The sequence below is a fragment of the Macadamia integrifolia genome, chromosome 14, assembly GCF_013358625.1.
Source record: "Macadamia integrifolia cultivar HAES 741 chromosome 14, SCU_Mint_v3, whole genome shotgun sequence".
Lineage (NCBI taxonomy): Eukaryota > Viridiplantae > Streptophyta > Magnoliopsida > Proteales > Proteaceae > Macadamia > Macadamia integrifolia.
The window spans coordinates 28,890,084-28,904,946 of NC_056570.1; the positions used below are offsets into that span (position 1 = coordinate 28,890,084).

At 38.3% G+C, this 14,863-nt stretch overlaps 3 protein-coding genes across 7 annotated transcripts in view; 1 reads left to right on the plus strand and 2 right to left on the minus strand.

The window, feature by feature from the left end:
- Nucleotides 1-551: 551 nt before the first annotated feature.
- On the minus strand, nucleotides 552-1,251 carry LOC122060800 (phenolic glucoside malonyltransferase 2-like). Its single transcript, XM_042623901.1, has 2 exons — nucleotides 1,212-1,251; nucleotides 552-1,014 (listed from the first exon to the last, which is right to left on the minus strand). The coding sequence occupies exon 2, from the start codon at nucleotides 927-929 to the stop codon at nucleotides 552-554; it is 378 nt and encodes a 125-aa protein (XP_042479835.1). The 5' UTR covers nucleotides 930-1,014; nucleotides 1,212-1,251.
- A 4,184-nt stretch (nucleotides 1,252-5,435) lies between these two features.
- Nucleotides 5,436-6,839, minus strand: LOC122060801 (malonyl-coenzyme:anthocyanin 5-O-glucoside-6'''-O-malonyltransferase-like). Its single transcript, XM_042623902.1, has one exon. The coding sequence runs from the start codon at nucleotides 6,837-6,839 to the stop codon at nucleotides 5,436-5,438; it is 1,404 nt and encodes a 467-aa protein (XP_042479836.1).
- A 3,366-nt stretch (nucleotides 6,840-10,205) lies between these two features.
- Nucleotides 10,206-14,863, plus strand: part of LOC122060951 (NADPH-dependent aldo-keto reductase, chloroplastic-like) — an 11,156-nt gene continuing 6,498 nt past the window's right edge. The window contains exons 1-3 of one of the 5 annotated variants that reach the window (XM_042624076.1): nucleotides 10,220-10,375; nucleotides 10,466-10,534; nucleotides 14,196-14,341. In XM_042624076.1, coding sequence (XP_042480010.1) covers nucleotides 14,204-14,341 — 138 coding nt within the window. In that variant the 5' untranslated portion in view covers nucleotides 10,220-10,375; nucleotides 10,466-10,534; nucleotides 14,196-14,203. The other 4 variants (XM_042624077.1, XM_042624079.1, XM_042624075.1 and 1 more) reach the window with 4 other exon arrangements.

Below are 14,863 nucleotides of genomic sequence, written 5' to 3' on the forward strand. Positions count from 1 at the left end.
GCTGGCCTCTCAAACGACCTCTAATACTTCTTATTTAGAACACCCAGATCCTGGAATTCATGTACAATACAAGATAGATGTTTCCATTCCAGTCTCAGAATGACTGAACTTGAAATTCGCAGAAGAAAAATATAGAAGGAATTGAAAATCAGATATAAACTCGTACACACAAAAAGGTGATCCGGGCAGAGGGGGAAATTTTTTTACAAAGACTAAAGGGTTTGTGGGTACCTCTTAAAGGAGATGAGAGAGGAGCGGAAAGAGTTGAGCATCTGCATTCCCTTCTTCGGCCATTGTCTTGATAATTGGTTAATAATCCAAATTTCTTGGTTCTTGTCTATTAAAACTCCTGGGCAGAGGCTTCCATTATCTGGACTGAAAGAAGAGAGGACCAAAGTCCCTCCCACCTAAAATATCAGCCATGGAACCGGAAGAAAATAGAAGAATCGCAAGAGTGAAAAAGGGGAAGTACCTACCTGAGATATCGCCGGCGGAGAAGAATCCGCTTGGTTCCTGCGATCCCTCCCTCTGTATTTTTCTTTTGATTTCCTTTAAAATGCACGCTGCAACACACGTAAAGAATGCTCACTCAGAACATTAGGCCCACCAACAAACACAGAAACAAAGGCATCCATTTCCTTTCTATTAAAAACCAAATCAAACTCAATCCCACCACCTTCATTAGAGCTCTCTTTCAGAAACATGGCTCCTGTTCTATCAATGGATGCCATCTCCACTTTCTTTGGCTTCCCAAACTCAAAATCTATCTTGTAAAACCCTAACTGTGATGACCCTGCTGCTGCCAAAATTCTACTATACTGCATCTCCAACAAGTCTGAAACGCTATGTTCCATGCCTCTCAAAATTCCTTTGTCTATATCATGAACCACATTTCTTATCAACTGTGCAGCCACGGCTACTTCTCTCATCAAATCAGTCTTCTCAGCAATCACCACACCAGACCTAATGCAATTACCCAAGTATGTTTCTTGGATTGGAGGGTCCAGCCGAGCCCTGCAGTCCACGTTAAACAAAAAGCTAGTTGTGTTATTAGTCTTGGACTTACCCACTTTTGCTTCTGCTTTAAGCAAACAAATCCATGTGTAAGCACAAATGGCTACCAACTTAGATGGAGGAATTTTTTGTTGTTCATCCTTCTTGTATTGAGAGAACACCCATTCCTTGAGTCTCCTACCACTTGCTTCATTTACCTCGAACGTAGCTCGAACCATGTTGGGTTTGAGTTCGATATCCATCACTCTTAATCTTCGATTCCCCGATATCGATTCGGAACCCATGAATCTATCCAAATCTTTCAGGAGTATCTTTGTGATGCCATAGTCCTCCTTGATGGTAGTCCTATCCAAAAATGGTAGGGACTCAGGTGAGAGAGATTCCACTCCTAACTTGGAGATCGAAGCCCATGTCCTCATGAAGTGGGTAAATCCTCTTCCATCGCAGACCGAATGGTGATGTGTTGCCGCGATACAGATGCCATTATTTGGGAAAACGGAGACTTGTAATGCTAACATGGGAACAATAGGTCCAGATGCAGGCAAGTGAGGCACGAGTGGGCGCGATTCTATGGCGTCTTTAAGGTTGTTGGAGGAGAGATGATAGAAGTCAGAGTCGGACTCAACAACGGTGAATGAAACTGAGTCTCCTTCGGTGTAACAGATCATGGGGTGGTTGGGTTCATGAGGCCATGAGAGACTTCCTGAGAAAGTGTAGAAATGGATTAAGGTGCAAGAGAGTGATTGTTTGAGGTGGGGAAGGAGAGAGTGAGTGAATTGGGATACTGGGTAGGGGAAGTCATAGAAAAATAGTAATTCTACAGATGGTAGTGGTAACCATTGTAGGTCGAAGAAGGTGACTGGAAGAGAAGTGCAAGTCGGGACAACAGAGCCTCGTGGTGGAGCGACTTTGCACAGGTCGAGAAGCTTCACCGGTTTGAATGGAGCCATGGAAATGCCGATGATCTGAAGGAAACAGAAGGGTAAAGGTTCTGGTTTTGGTAGGTTGGAAGGAAGGGGGAAATGTAAAACAATATAAAACATAACAGTATCGAAATATAACATAGCCTTGGATATAAGGTTTTCTTTAATAATGTTGAAACTTCAAACCATCATTCAATTAGCTGTTTTTTATCCGTTGAGTACATGTGAGCATTCAACACTTGTCCCATTTTTTGCCATTATAAGAGTGAAGAGGGATGTAATTGAAAACAAAAGGAATAACAGATGTTAGATGCTCACATGTTACAACAATGTAATCATCGAAGCAGCGGATCCAATTTCTTATGACATACCCATTCACCACGTGGTGACGGAAAACTTCTTCCAATAAAAATGTATAAATCGAGTGATGATATAACACAAAGGATAAAAATCTTGGAATCGAAATTGAATCATAGCACGTTGCAACAAATGTGGGGAGGAATTGCTAGACACACCAATGGGTGTTTTGAAATAATAGGGAAAAGGCTGGCCGGGCATATTGCCTACACACCACACCACAACTTAACAGGCACATGTCTATCTCTCTCTTCCCCTCCCCCCCACCCAAATGACCCCTGCCCCACCTGTATGATATCCCATCCCATGACGCCATTAGTGCCACCTGCTAGTTTACCGCTCGTGAACAGTGTGCTTGTCAATCCCTCTTCCATTTTCTATTATCAAAAATACCCTTTATTGTGCTGGAGGTTTTAGCCATGAGTGAAATTGTATTCTTGCCAAATTTGGTGTAATCAAACATGGTTTTTTTTTTTTTTTTTTTTTTTTGGGGTTTAAAAATTATGCATCTTTATTAGGGGAAAAATCGACAGAGGAGGAGGGGAAAGAATATACTATCTTAGAAGCTCCAAAACCGAGCTTCTGCACAATAAGGACTACTAAAAATAAAGATAAAAATAGAAAAATAGAAAAAAGAACGCAGGAGACAGTGCTGAAAACCCAGCCCTCCTCCGAAAGAATTTGAAAGAATCTAAACATATGATAGGACATGGTATGAATATCCAAAGAATCTATTCAGTGACTGGGTCTCATATGTTCCCTCTCATAACAATCAGTGCGATCTTGCCTACTCTCTTCTTGATTCTAAACTTTAAGGTGAGGGTAGGGGGACTAGCCTTGCAAAAGAAGAAGCTCTTCTCCTATTAAAGAAATAAAAAAATTTAACCATACATTATAATATTTTTGTACCAAATAAAATGTGTCAAGCAAGATCCAATAACACAATGTGTAATGACTCTGGCTATTGAATTTGATCTCACTCCATCAATAGTCAACACTGTCAAATCAATTTTAGAAACCAAACGTGGGACAATACTTGCCCAACAAAAAGGAAATCCAACACCTTCAACACTAACCTCTCCTTCGGCTCTAATTTGACCACAATGCATGCACTCTCCTTACGGGAAAGACATTCAAATAGATTTCCTTATTTTCCTTTGAAAGAGACTAAACCGCGATGATCTAGGATTTCTTGCTTAATGATCTTCACCATAAGACTATAAGAGGCCACAATTTGTCTTTTTTCGGGATAATCTGAAATACCTCTCTTACCTAATATGCTTAACCGTGAAACAAAAGCTAATTTAGCAATGGCATTTATAAAATCTCCTCCGAACATCTTAGTCACCCATTCCCCTTCTTCAGAAATGATACTCTCCAAGAAGGTAAAATGAGCTTGAGAACACTCCAAATTTAATTCTTAAAGCTACATTCAAAATAGAAATGATTGTGCACCTAAAAAGAAGTTTAGATTCTCTATCCATGCGCCTCCCCACATGGGGGAGCATCTATGAAATGGAATCTCCTTTATTTAAAGCAGATTTAGCTGAGGTGGAGATTCCATTTCCTAGGTACTCCCTCCACATGGATAGAGAATTTAGCGGTTTTTTTTTTTTTTTGGGGGGGAAGGGGGTGTGAAAGCCTTTTGGATTTTAAAGTCCATACAACCAGAACTTTTCTCCTCCAAAACCAATTGGCTCTCGGGGCACACTTATATATCATAGTTGCAAAATGTTACGTGAATATATGGGTTTGCTTGGTTTGTATGTGAGCTGTCCTAGTAATTATTGTAACTTCTACACAAAGGATCTTTGGCCTAGAGATTAGAGAAAGATCAACGGGTTGAGGGGGCATAAATATCGGTCGTTAACGGAAAAAATGGGGCATAAAGAATGTTCACTCGGAGCATTCAGCCCATCAACTAACAAAGAAACAAAGGCATCCATTTCCGTTCTATTGAGAACCAAAACAAGCTCAATCCCACCATCTTCATTAGAACTCTCTTTCAGAAACGAGGAGCAAAGACAAGGATAACAAGTTGAATATTTATGCCTCCCCCTCTCATTGCCCGCACGCTGGCAAAGTAGACACGAAACCAGTTAGCACTCTGGCATAGTAGCGACGCAACCGGTTAGTGTTCTTTTGATTGCCATGAATTTAATGGTATTTCTCCCTACGGTTTATATTTTAATGGGAAAATTTTTTTGGTAGACAGCGTGACCCCATGCCCAGACATAAGAAGGGGCAAAATGACCATCTCACCCCTTATGAAAGACGAAAATATCATCTATGTTGATGCTTTCGCATGTATTCCCATTGGTCGCCATACTGGTGAGGAGCCACGCTGCCTTTTAGGGAACCCTCTCCCTATTTTATTACAAGGTTGAATTTATTTTAAAAGCCAGTCTCAAACAGCTTGAACTCATGATCTCATAATATAGTTTTTTTTTTTTTTTTTTTTTTGGTAAGAGTAATATATGCTTAAATTGATATCACATATGATTCATCATATTAACTTAAGTAAGCATCATCATATTAACTTCAGTAGGCTGTTGAGGTTAAGAGAATCATCGCTTTGATTTGAGAAAATTCTCAAATGTCAGGGAGGGGCAACCACCCTTAAAACGTCCCATCTTACTGAATGAGCCTCAAACTATTGTGTTTTAAGTAAGAAAATTAAAAATTTATGTGAATTAAGATAATCATTTAGTATTAGTAATTTAATTCAAGTATGAGAGAAAAAATGTCGGATAAACTAAATGCAATTCAATCGATTTAGAAATTTTCTCTATCAGCATTTTTTTTTTTTTTAACTAAGGTGTCCGGGATTTTCTCTTTCAGCTAGTCACCTAAAAAGTATCGTGCGCTTACACTATAGAGTATTGAGATGCCACAGTTTAATGGACCCTCTTTACAAAATTACCAAATAATTTCAAACATTATCTTGAAAAATTAATCCATACAAGTCATGCAAATTTACTTTATTTTCTTGACAAAATTGTACCATACATAACAGAAGCCCACATGTGCATTTACATGTGCAAATTTATTTGTAGATTTTATTAGTAAATCAGGAAAATCACTATCTTTGAGTCTTTGAGCGAGCGGTGAGCCGTTAAGGCCTTAGGGGCATAAAAAATGCTATATCAGAGCATTAAGCCCATCAACAAACTCAGAAGCAAAGGCTTCCATCTCCAATCTGTTGAGAGCCAAATCAAACTCAAACCCACCATCTACTTTAGAGCTATCTTTCAGAAACATGCCTCTTGCTCCTTCAGCGGATGTCATCTCCACCTTCTTTGGCCTTCCAAACCCAAAATCTGTCTTGTAATACTCAAACTGTGGTGACCCAACCACTGCAAAAATTTGATCAGACGACATCTCCACCAAGCTTGCAACATTCTGTACCATGCCTTTCAAAACTCCTTTGCCCATCTCATGAATCGCGTCTCCTAACAACTGTGCTGCCGCAGCTACCCCTCCTCTTATCAGATCATTCTTGTCTTCAACAATCACTACATTAGGTCTCACACAGTTACCCATATATGTTACCGGGATTGGAGGGTCTAGCCGAGCCCTACAGTCGGTGTTAAGGAGAAAGCTAGTCATATTATTGTTGGACTCACCCACTTTGGCTTCTACTTTAAGTAAACAAATCCAAGTGTAAGCGCACGCAGCCACCAATCTTGATGGAGCAGTAATTGATCTTGTATGTGTTTGTGTGTGTTCTGCCTTCTTGTATTGAGCGAAGACCCATTCCTTGAGTCTTCTAGTGGTTGCTTCATTTAGCTCGAACGTAGCTCGAACCAAGTTGGGTTTGTGATCCTTGTCCATCGCTCTTAATATTCGATTCCCGGACCCAGATTCAAAATCCATTAATCCTTCCAGCAACTCCAAGAACATATTTAAGATGTTCTCTTTATCCTCGATAACAGTCCTATCCAAGAATGGTAGGGACTCAGGTGAGAGAGACCCAGCTCCTAACTTGGAAATCGAAGACCATGTCCTCATGAAGTGTGTGAATGCTCTTCCATCACAAGACGAATGGTGACGAGACAAAGCAATGCAGATCCCAGTGTTTGGGAAAACAGTAACTTGTATTGCTAACAAGGGGATAGTAGTTCCAGATGTAGGCAAGTGAGGCACGAGTGGGCGTGATTCAATGGCTTCTCTTAGGTGATTGGAGGAGAGATGATAAAAATCGGCATCCGACTCAGCAACGGTGAAAGAGACTGAGTCTCCTTCAGTGTAATAGATCATGGGCTGGTTGGGTTCATGATGCCAAGAGACATTTCCTGCTAAAGGGTAGAAGTGGATGAGGGTGGAGGAGAGTGAGTGTTTGAGATGTGGAAGAAGAGAATGAGTGAATTGAGATATCGGGTGTGGGTATTCATAGAAATATACTATTTCCACTGGTAGTACTGGTAACCAAAATGCATCAAAGAAGCTAAGAGGGACAGCGGTGGAAGTCGGGGCGGCGACGGAGCCCGGAGGTGGTGCGACTTTGCACTGCTCAAGAATCTTCACAGGCTTGGATGCAGCCATGAAGGAGGTGATGATGAAGATCTGAAGGAAGCTAGCGCTGGGGAAAGGTTCTCTTGGTGGAAGCAAATTAGGGCAGAGTAAGGTTCTTTATAGCCTACCACGTGAGAGTGGGGATCCATAGTTCTGGAGTCCCAATGTGGGGTGTCTTTCAAATTATGAGGAAGATGAGATATAGATTTAAGGACATGAAGCCTTATAATTAAGTGGGCATTGTAGCCTCTACATGCGTATGAATGATAATATTTTGTAATTAGGAGTGGAGTCCGGATTTTTTTTTTTAAATAATTTGAATATGACTAATCCATGTATCTCAGTTGTCTTAATTTTTTTTTTTTTCTCATTCTCTATAACTTGTCGGAACTTTAAGAATTCTTAAAATTAATTAACTAATTTTTTTATTATAATTAATTATTATTTTTCAAGTTTAGATAATTATTTTTCAGATTATTTGAATTTGAATTTCAGATACCCTTTGATTGAATCCGAATATCCTTCAATAAATACGGATGCAAATCGAATTCAAATCTTCGATTATTCATTTACATATCTACATTATTTGAAAAAATGATGACCTATATTGCTGACATGGGGACATACTGCTGACGTGGGACAATAGGTCCAGATGTAGGCAACTGAGGCATGAGTAAACATAGGGGAAATGGTTCAGATGGAGCCCCTTGGTGGGGCGATTATGCATAGGTCAGAAGCTTCACCGGTTTGAATTAAGGTGATGATGATACGAAGGAAGCGTAGGGAGAGGTTCTGGTTGGGGCAGATTAATTAAGGCAGCAATATATAATGCATAACAATGTCAAAATCAATCCAAATGTAGCCATCTTGGGTATGCTTAACCAGAAAAAGAAGTTCCATGTGCAGATTCATGCGCATATGTCCTCTCACATTCAACATGTGGATCTTATACTCTCTCTCTCTCTCTCTCTCTCTCTCTCTCTCTCTCTCCTTATTATATCCTATCAATCAGTTTCTATTTTTGGGAAATTGCACGCATTTTAGCATCGCGACCATCCTTTTCCCTAATTTAAATGCCAACTTCCTATTTTCCACCAAAAACTTGAATAGAGTTTGATTATATATATACCAACCCTTGTCAAGAGCACATGTGAGGGATCTAATGGGAATGTCAATGACGTCTGTGTATTTAAAGCTTTGACATATTTCTTTGATTGCCCTCTTGTCTTATTTTTAATAGCTTTTTAGGATAAAGATATAAAAGGATTTTTAAAAATAATTTGAATGTGACTAATCATTATCTTATGGGAGGAAGATGCACACCAATAGCTTATATAAAAGTGGACCGCATGCGCAACCCTCTCATTTAATGTAGGGATATAAAAGGTTTTCAAAATTTGAAACTTTATTTAATGCATAATTTGATATAATACTAATAGAAAGTTAAAAGATTTATCTTTACTAAAAAATATATATATGATATAATAAAAGGGAAAAAAAGTAAAGTTACAACATTTTTTTCACCAATCTTGGTTACAATAAGATTTTCCCTCTTAAAAGGACAGAACTAAACAAAATAGTTAGGCTTGCTAAGCGTACCAAGGTGTCTAGAATATTTGCACAAGTCCAATGAGCCCAAAATTTGTGGACAATTTGACCCAAGGATCCATTCTTCATGTGTAAAATTTTAGACAAAAAATAGTCCCCTAGTTTGTCAAGTGGCAATACAGAGTCTTCTAATCATGCAGTGACATTTCAACGAAAAGAAAAAGAAAAACTATGCATTGACATGCATGGGGATTTGTGTTAAATACACAAATAGGTATTTGATTGAAGGTAAAACAACCTGTATGGGAGGGGGTATGGCGTTTGCTCTTGACATAGAGAGGTGCAACATGACCACCCTGCCTTTCAACCAAAAAAAAAAAAAAAAGGAAAAGAAAAGAAAAGAAAAATACTACACCACCTAGTAGAAACGCCATCGTTACTAATGCTTCCACCAAAACTTCCATTTATCCTCGTAAGCATAAGGGCCATGCTCCCCCACAAGAAACACTTTTCATTCTACAAGTGGAAAACAAAAGAAAAAAATTAAGCGGAAGTCAAATGGCAAAATGAAGTGCGCATTGAAATACATGAGGTTTAGACCAATACACAAAAACTACTGTGTATTTAATTGATGGGAGGAGGTTAGGTATGCAGTTGGCTTCCTTGTAACAAGCAACCCAACCAATGAAAGGATTGAGATTGGAGGGGCGTGGTGGACCCATTAAGGGGGAGAGAAAAGAGATAAACATAGACCACCAGCCTTTTCTAGGGGTGTCAATTAGTCGGTTCGGTTTGATTTTGGTTGGGTTGAATCAGATTCGGCATAGGAATAAGGGAGACCAAAACCAATCCACTAAGGAACTTCGGCTTTCGATCGGCTTTGGTTTTGGTTCGATTTGGTTTTGATTTATTTCGGTTTTTTAGTATCGGGTTAGCACCGGTTTAGATCGGTTTAGTATCAAGCTTGAACCATAATGAAATCTTACATTCAAAACCTGTAGTGACGAATATTTGGCAAAAACACTTTAAATTTGTGACAAATAATGGTTTATTATTGTAAGAGAAAGATAACTAATATTGAAACCAATGGATAACTAATTACTAAGAAGCTAACTAATATTGAAATCACAAAATGAACCCTATTATCCAATCTTTCATTTAACTATCTAACTAATTTTGTATAGTAAACAAGAAAATCAATGCAAGCATTATTACAACTTACATATCAATTTCCCATCCATAACCTCATATTCATTGATTTGTAACAATATTGTAAAAGGTGGACAATCAATTCACCAATTTATAATATCATAATTATTTACTTTTTTATCGGTTTCATTCAGTTTGTTTTTTATTCGATTATTGGTCGGTTCAATTTGGACCAATTTTTAGTCGGTCCCAACATACATCAGTCCAAAACCAATCCAATAAGGATCGATTTAGTTTGATCTGGGTTTTTTTGGCTGGTTTCGATCGATTTTATCGATTCGGGCTAGGAATTGACACCCCTAGCCTTTTCCTTTAATTGAATTAGAATTTGAAAACAGTTCGTCCAATCTTGATTCTGGTGTGAAATTGTCTACAACCGCTCATTGGTGTAGTGAGCATCGAGTTACTGAGAGCCCATTAAGACATATGCCCAGATGCTCTTAATCATCTACTGCTCACCGCAACTCACCGCCCCTGCACCTCATTGCCCGCTCACTGCAGAGGATGTAGTCTCCTATCATGAGGCACAGTATCATATGCGTCACTGGGATGAGCTCATCTAGGTCGTGTGATTCAAAAGGTTTTTCCCATATAAACACGTGCGGAGTCTTTCCTAATCATAGTCATAAAAGAAAAGAACGGAGAGTTTTCAGGAAGTTTGCATTTTTTGGCGCAACTTTTCAGGAGATTGAAAATATGGAAGAAAGAGTCAGAGAGAGAAGGGAAGTGACAGAGAAACTAAAATGGAGAGTTCTTAGGAGATTTGAGGGAAGTGGAAAGAATGGTGTCACCTCATCTAATCTGGTCCGGTAAATATACCCCTCTCCTGCTCTTTCTCTCTTTCTATGATTAGATCTGGTGTTTCCTCACCCTTTTTCTCATTGCCATTGTTCGATCAGACCAAGTTCATACCTCCGGCAAATAGTGTTTCAGAGAAACCTGGCAAATAGTGTTTTAGAGCAATCTAGGTACTCTCTGTCTCTCCCAAAATCAAATATTCTGTGAATTTACATTTTAGGTTAGGAGGTGATGCTTTGTTCCGGGTTAAAAATTATTGATTTATTTATTTTTTTTGTTATTATTTGTAAGGATTAGAATATTTAATCACATAATCATCAATGACGGCATAAAAGATTGAATGATTCTTCTATGCTTCCCCATACTCTTGTCCTATTTCTCTCGGCAAAACCAGATTGGATGTGAACTTCTAGAATTCTAAGATTTGGTTGAATAATGTGAAGTAATCTAATGGTAGATGATGACTGTGCATAAGATGATTGCCATTGTTTCTGTTCAGATACAACCATAGAGCTAAGATCTAATATGGTCTTCCCTAGCCGGTTTGGAACAAAAAACTAAGAGATTTAGGATTGACTTATCCGTTCTAACATCCCTTCCCACCCAAAAAATGAGAATAATATAAATGTGAAGAAGCTTTTTGATGATGGAATGAGAAGCACGTTTCATCATTCCTGTAATCCCTCCATTCATGAATAAAAAGAAGTTAGACTAATTAAATTTAGGAGTTTTGTGGTGATAGAGATGGTGGCTCCAATGGAGCTCTGTTGAGATACAAAGTCTGGCATCTCCGGAGAGGTCTCCTAACAAAGTAGGAGAGAGAGTTTATGGATGGAAAACAGAAAATGAAGAAGTTTGGATGTAAACCTACTTACAATAAATGCATTTTCAGCCTTGTGGCCTTCGATCAGTTAGAATAAGATGATATTAAACATGAAAAGTTGTCCAACAAAACTTAGTGCCAAAAAGTGATGGAATGGAGGTTAAATCTACCAAACACTGGTATGGAAATGTAGAGAAAAAAAAAAAAAAAAAAAAAAAAGGATTGAACAGTTAAACAGTGCATAGAACATGGGACTCGGAAATGATTTGGAAGTAGCTAGAGATACATGGCTGCCATGATGCCACTAGCATTTAGGTTGTTCTATAAACAGAGTGACTTTGAGGGCAAAAAAGCATGAGATGATTTGATAGTGTATAAAGTCAGTCATCAAGTAGACTAGTTTCTTGTTTCCTCATTTTTTTATTTTGGGGGAGGGGTGGGGGTTGGAATGAGGGGATGATTTGGCTCTAGTATATTCGAAAACTTGGAAAAGATCAGAACTAGTTCAAAAAGATGAACTCCTAGATTAAGATTTGTTAAAAAAACACTTGGAGTTTGGGGCTGAAGATCAGACACACGAGGTGAAGGTGAAAGTTGAGACCTTGGTGGTGACTCTGGCTGTTGGACCAAATGATATCTCTTCATATAGAATGTCAGTGTTCTTGGATCTTTACTAGATCAATTTAGAAGCAGAATCTATTAAGGAAATAAAATTGATCCTTTTTGCATGAAATTGAGGTAGGACAGGCAGCAAGTTCCTGTTCGTATTCTTAACTTGCTTGTGAGTTTTGGGCTGATAGAATGGAGAATTAATCTGGGAATTTAAACTAAAACATGGTGGTATAGTTGGGTCTAATGAGTTTATAAATGTGGGCTGATATTCATTAATGAAAGGGAAAAAGAAACAAAAATAAGAAATGAGGCTTGATTTAAACATAGTTTTCTGAATGAGTCTGACTGAAGCAATAAAAGAACTGGCTGTTTGTCATTTGTGTTATGGAATATGTCAGCTTGTACCAAACTTTCCGAAACATGTAAAACTGAAGCTAAAGTATACCAGATCAGTATAGGACTATCTCCAAATTTGTAACTGCTGCCGATGTAGAGAAGTAAAGACATTGTTGCATAAAGAACTTGCTGATTAGAGAATTGGAAAACCAAAAACATACAACAGAACTTCCTTAACAGTTATGATGCATATGCTAGAAGCATGTATTCAAATGAGAAAATTGAACAAAACTAAAAATATGATCTGATTGATTCGTTTAGTTGAGTGAAAGACCATCAAACCATGGGTGAAGAATTGTTTTCTCTGAACTTCAAAGCATATTCCATTGCATCCTAATTAAAAAAATAAAATAAAATAAAGGAATTGATTACATGGCTATGTAGCCAACAACAAACAGCAACAACTCAGCCTTGTCCCAGCTAAAAGGGGTCGGCGACATTTACCAATTCCATTACATGGCTATGACAGCTATGTAGCCCATAAGTTTCCATTACATTTACCAATTCCGTATCCAGTACTCCAGTTCAATATTCTTTTTCTAATACAATTCAATTTTAATAAATATCCTAATTAAAAGTAAAAGAGAAACTATGTTTTTTTACTAAATAGATTTCTATTTGTACTCAAAGTAATGTTTGAAATTCCACCTGCATTGATTTAGAACATTGGGAAAACAAAACATTTTTCCAATTTCAACAGATTTTGCTGAAAATTTTGGCCATTTTGGCAAATTCACTAGAGGGTAACAGAAAGATTTCCAATTTTGACATATTTCTCAAAGTCTCTGACTGTTTGATTGAAGGGTGAATTTAGCTGCTTGATCAAAGTTGGAGCATCGTATGAACTATGGATTTCTAATATTATCACCCTGTGACTATTATCCCTTTAAAAGAAAAGAGGGAGAATTAAGAACAACAACAAACTCTGCCTTATCCCAACTTAATGGGGTTGGCAGGGAGGATCAAGAACAAACAAACTAATAGCTGAGATATTATTCCCAGAGCCTGAAAAGTGCCTCAGCATTTAAAGACAAGTAAACCCTATCTGAAGAACACAAAATACAAGTTGAACTGAGTTGTTGCAATTATTATTGCAACGGTCGAATTGAAAATTTTCATACTTCTTTCATCAGTTTTGTTGTGAACCATCAAAGAACCGTGTTGCACTCCAAACAAATTTTCAAATGCATATAGAGAACAAAGAAACAGTGATCTGTTCAATAGACTCATAGGTTTATGTTCTTGAGTTCTAAGGAGATGGGCAGCCTAAGTCTTGTTGATGAGACATTTTTCTGTGATCAGAGGATAGTAATAAAGTCTGATGCATTCCCATGATTGGTTAGCCGAGGGATGGTGTTGTCTGAGAGTCTCCATCATACATTCTCTAAGGAGGGTCAACGGACATGACTATATAAAATGTTTGACCCACTCTGAATTGGTTTCTCAAAGAATATGACAGATATGAGCTATACGTCAAGAATGGCTTCAGATTTCAAAACTTTTGCGGCAGGAAATACATTTTTTTATTGTAGAATGTCAAAAGTGGTAATGTCCTACCATGAAACTGTGAATCATGCTTGTCGGATGTGGGGTGCCAGCACCAACTAGACTCCAAGTCACCCCAGCAACCAAGCCTTCCTATTTATCTCTTTCTAAAATATGAATCCATATCAATAAGTGGTTCATTCTGATGACTAGATATGACATGGTTATATGCTTATATGTATATTAGATTGGTTCCAATCTGGCACTTAAAAGTGCCTCCTTCACAGGGCCCTCATTGAATCCAAGACCTAAAGTTAAGAGATTCTAATTTAAGAGCTAAAAAATGTTTGTAGCCTTTAAATTATCCCCCCCCCCTTTTTTCTCTAAACTAAGCAGCTCTTATTTCAGAAGGTAAATCGTATCATTGAATAATTCTCCTCTATTGTTGTTGGTTGTGGTGGTGATTGTGTATATATTTCATCTTCCATGAATGCGTGTTTGTTCTGTTTGTGTAGAAGAAGAAATGGAAAATGACAAGGGGTCAGAGTATGGGCCCTTGTATTTCGAACTAAACACGGGAGCCAAGATGCCCTCCGTCGGATTGGGCACTTGGAAAGCTCCCCCTGGTGTCGTTGGAGATGCAGTCATTGCTGCTGTCAAGGTTCACTCATTCCTTTCCCTTTTCTTCTGTTTCAACACTCCACACTCATACACATATAGATGCATTCACATACATACATATATTTACATTAATTCACCATACATACATACGATGAGCCAGGGGGAAATCACAATTCACACCCTTGATGGACCCTTTTTCATCCACCAAATATCCTACAGGTTGTTCCCTTTTTTTCAATCACATCTAGTTTCTGTGGGTAACAGTGATAAGAATTGCCCACAGGTAGTGATCTTTGCGGGAATCTGGATAGGTAAACATGAGAGACTGCACCCCTCATTTACAACTGGAGAGGGATGTGGGAGTTTGGATCAAACAGAATTCACTAATTTATGCAGAAGATACATTATTGGAATAGGTTTGGCTGCCTAAAGCCATTGAGTAGTGTAGTAGCTCCTTGTTCTTGCAAGTAACCATGGCCTCTTTCCATAAAGAAAAAAAAAAGAGTAAGTGATGCAGGCTTCAATGTGCATGGTATGACCCAGGGGGTGGGGGGGGGGGGGG

What these genes read in the sequence shown, in the direction of transcription:
- LOC122060800 (XM_042623901.1), bottom strand. Translation starts at nt 929, where the DNA reads ATGAGAGAAGTAGCCGTGGCTGCACAGTTGATAAGAAATGTGGTTCAT.
- LOC122060801 (XM_042623902.1), bottom strand. Translation starts at nt 6,839, where the DNA reads ATGGCTGCATCCAAGCCTGTGAAGATTCTTGAGCAGTGCAAAGTCGCA.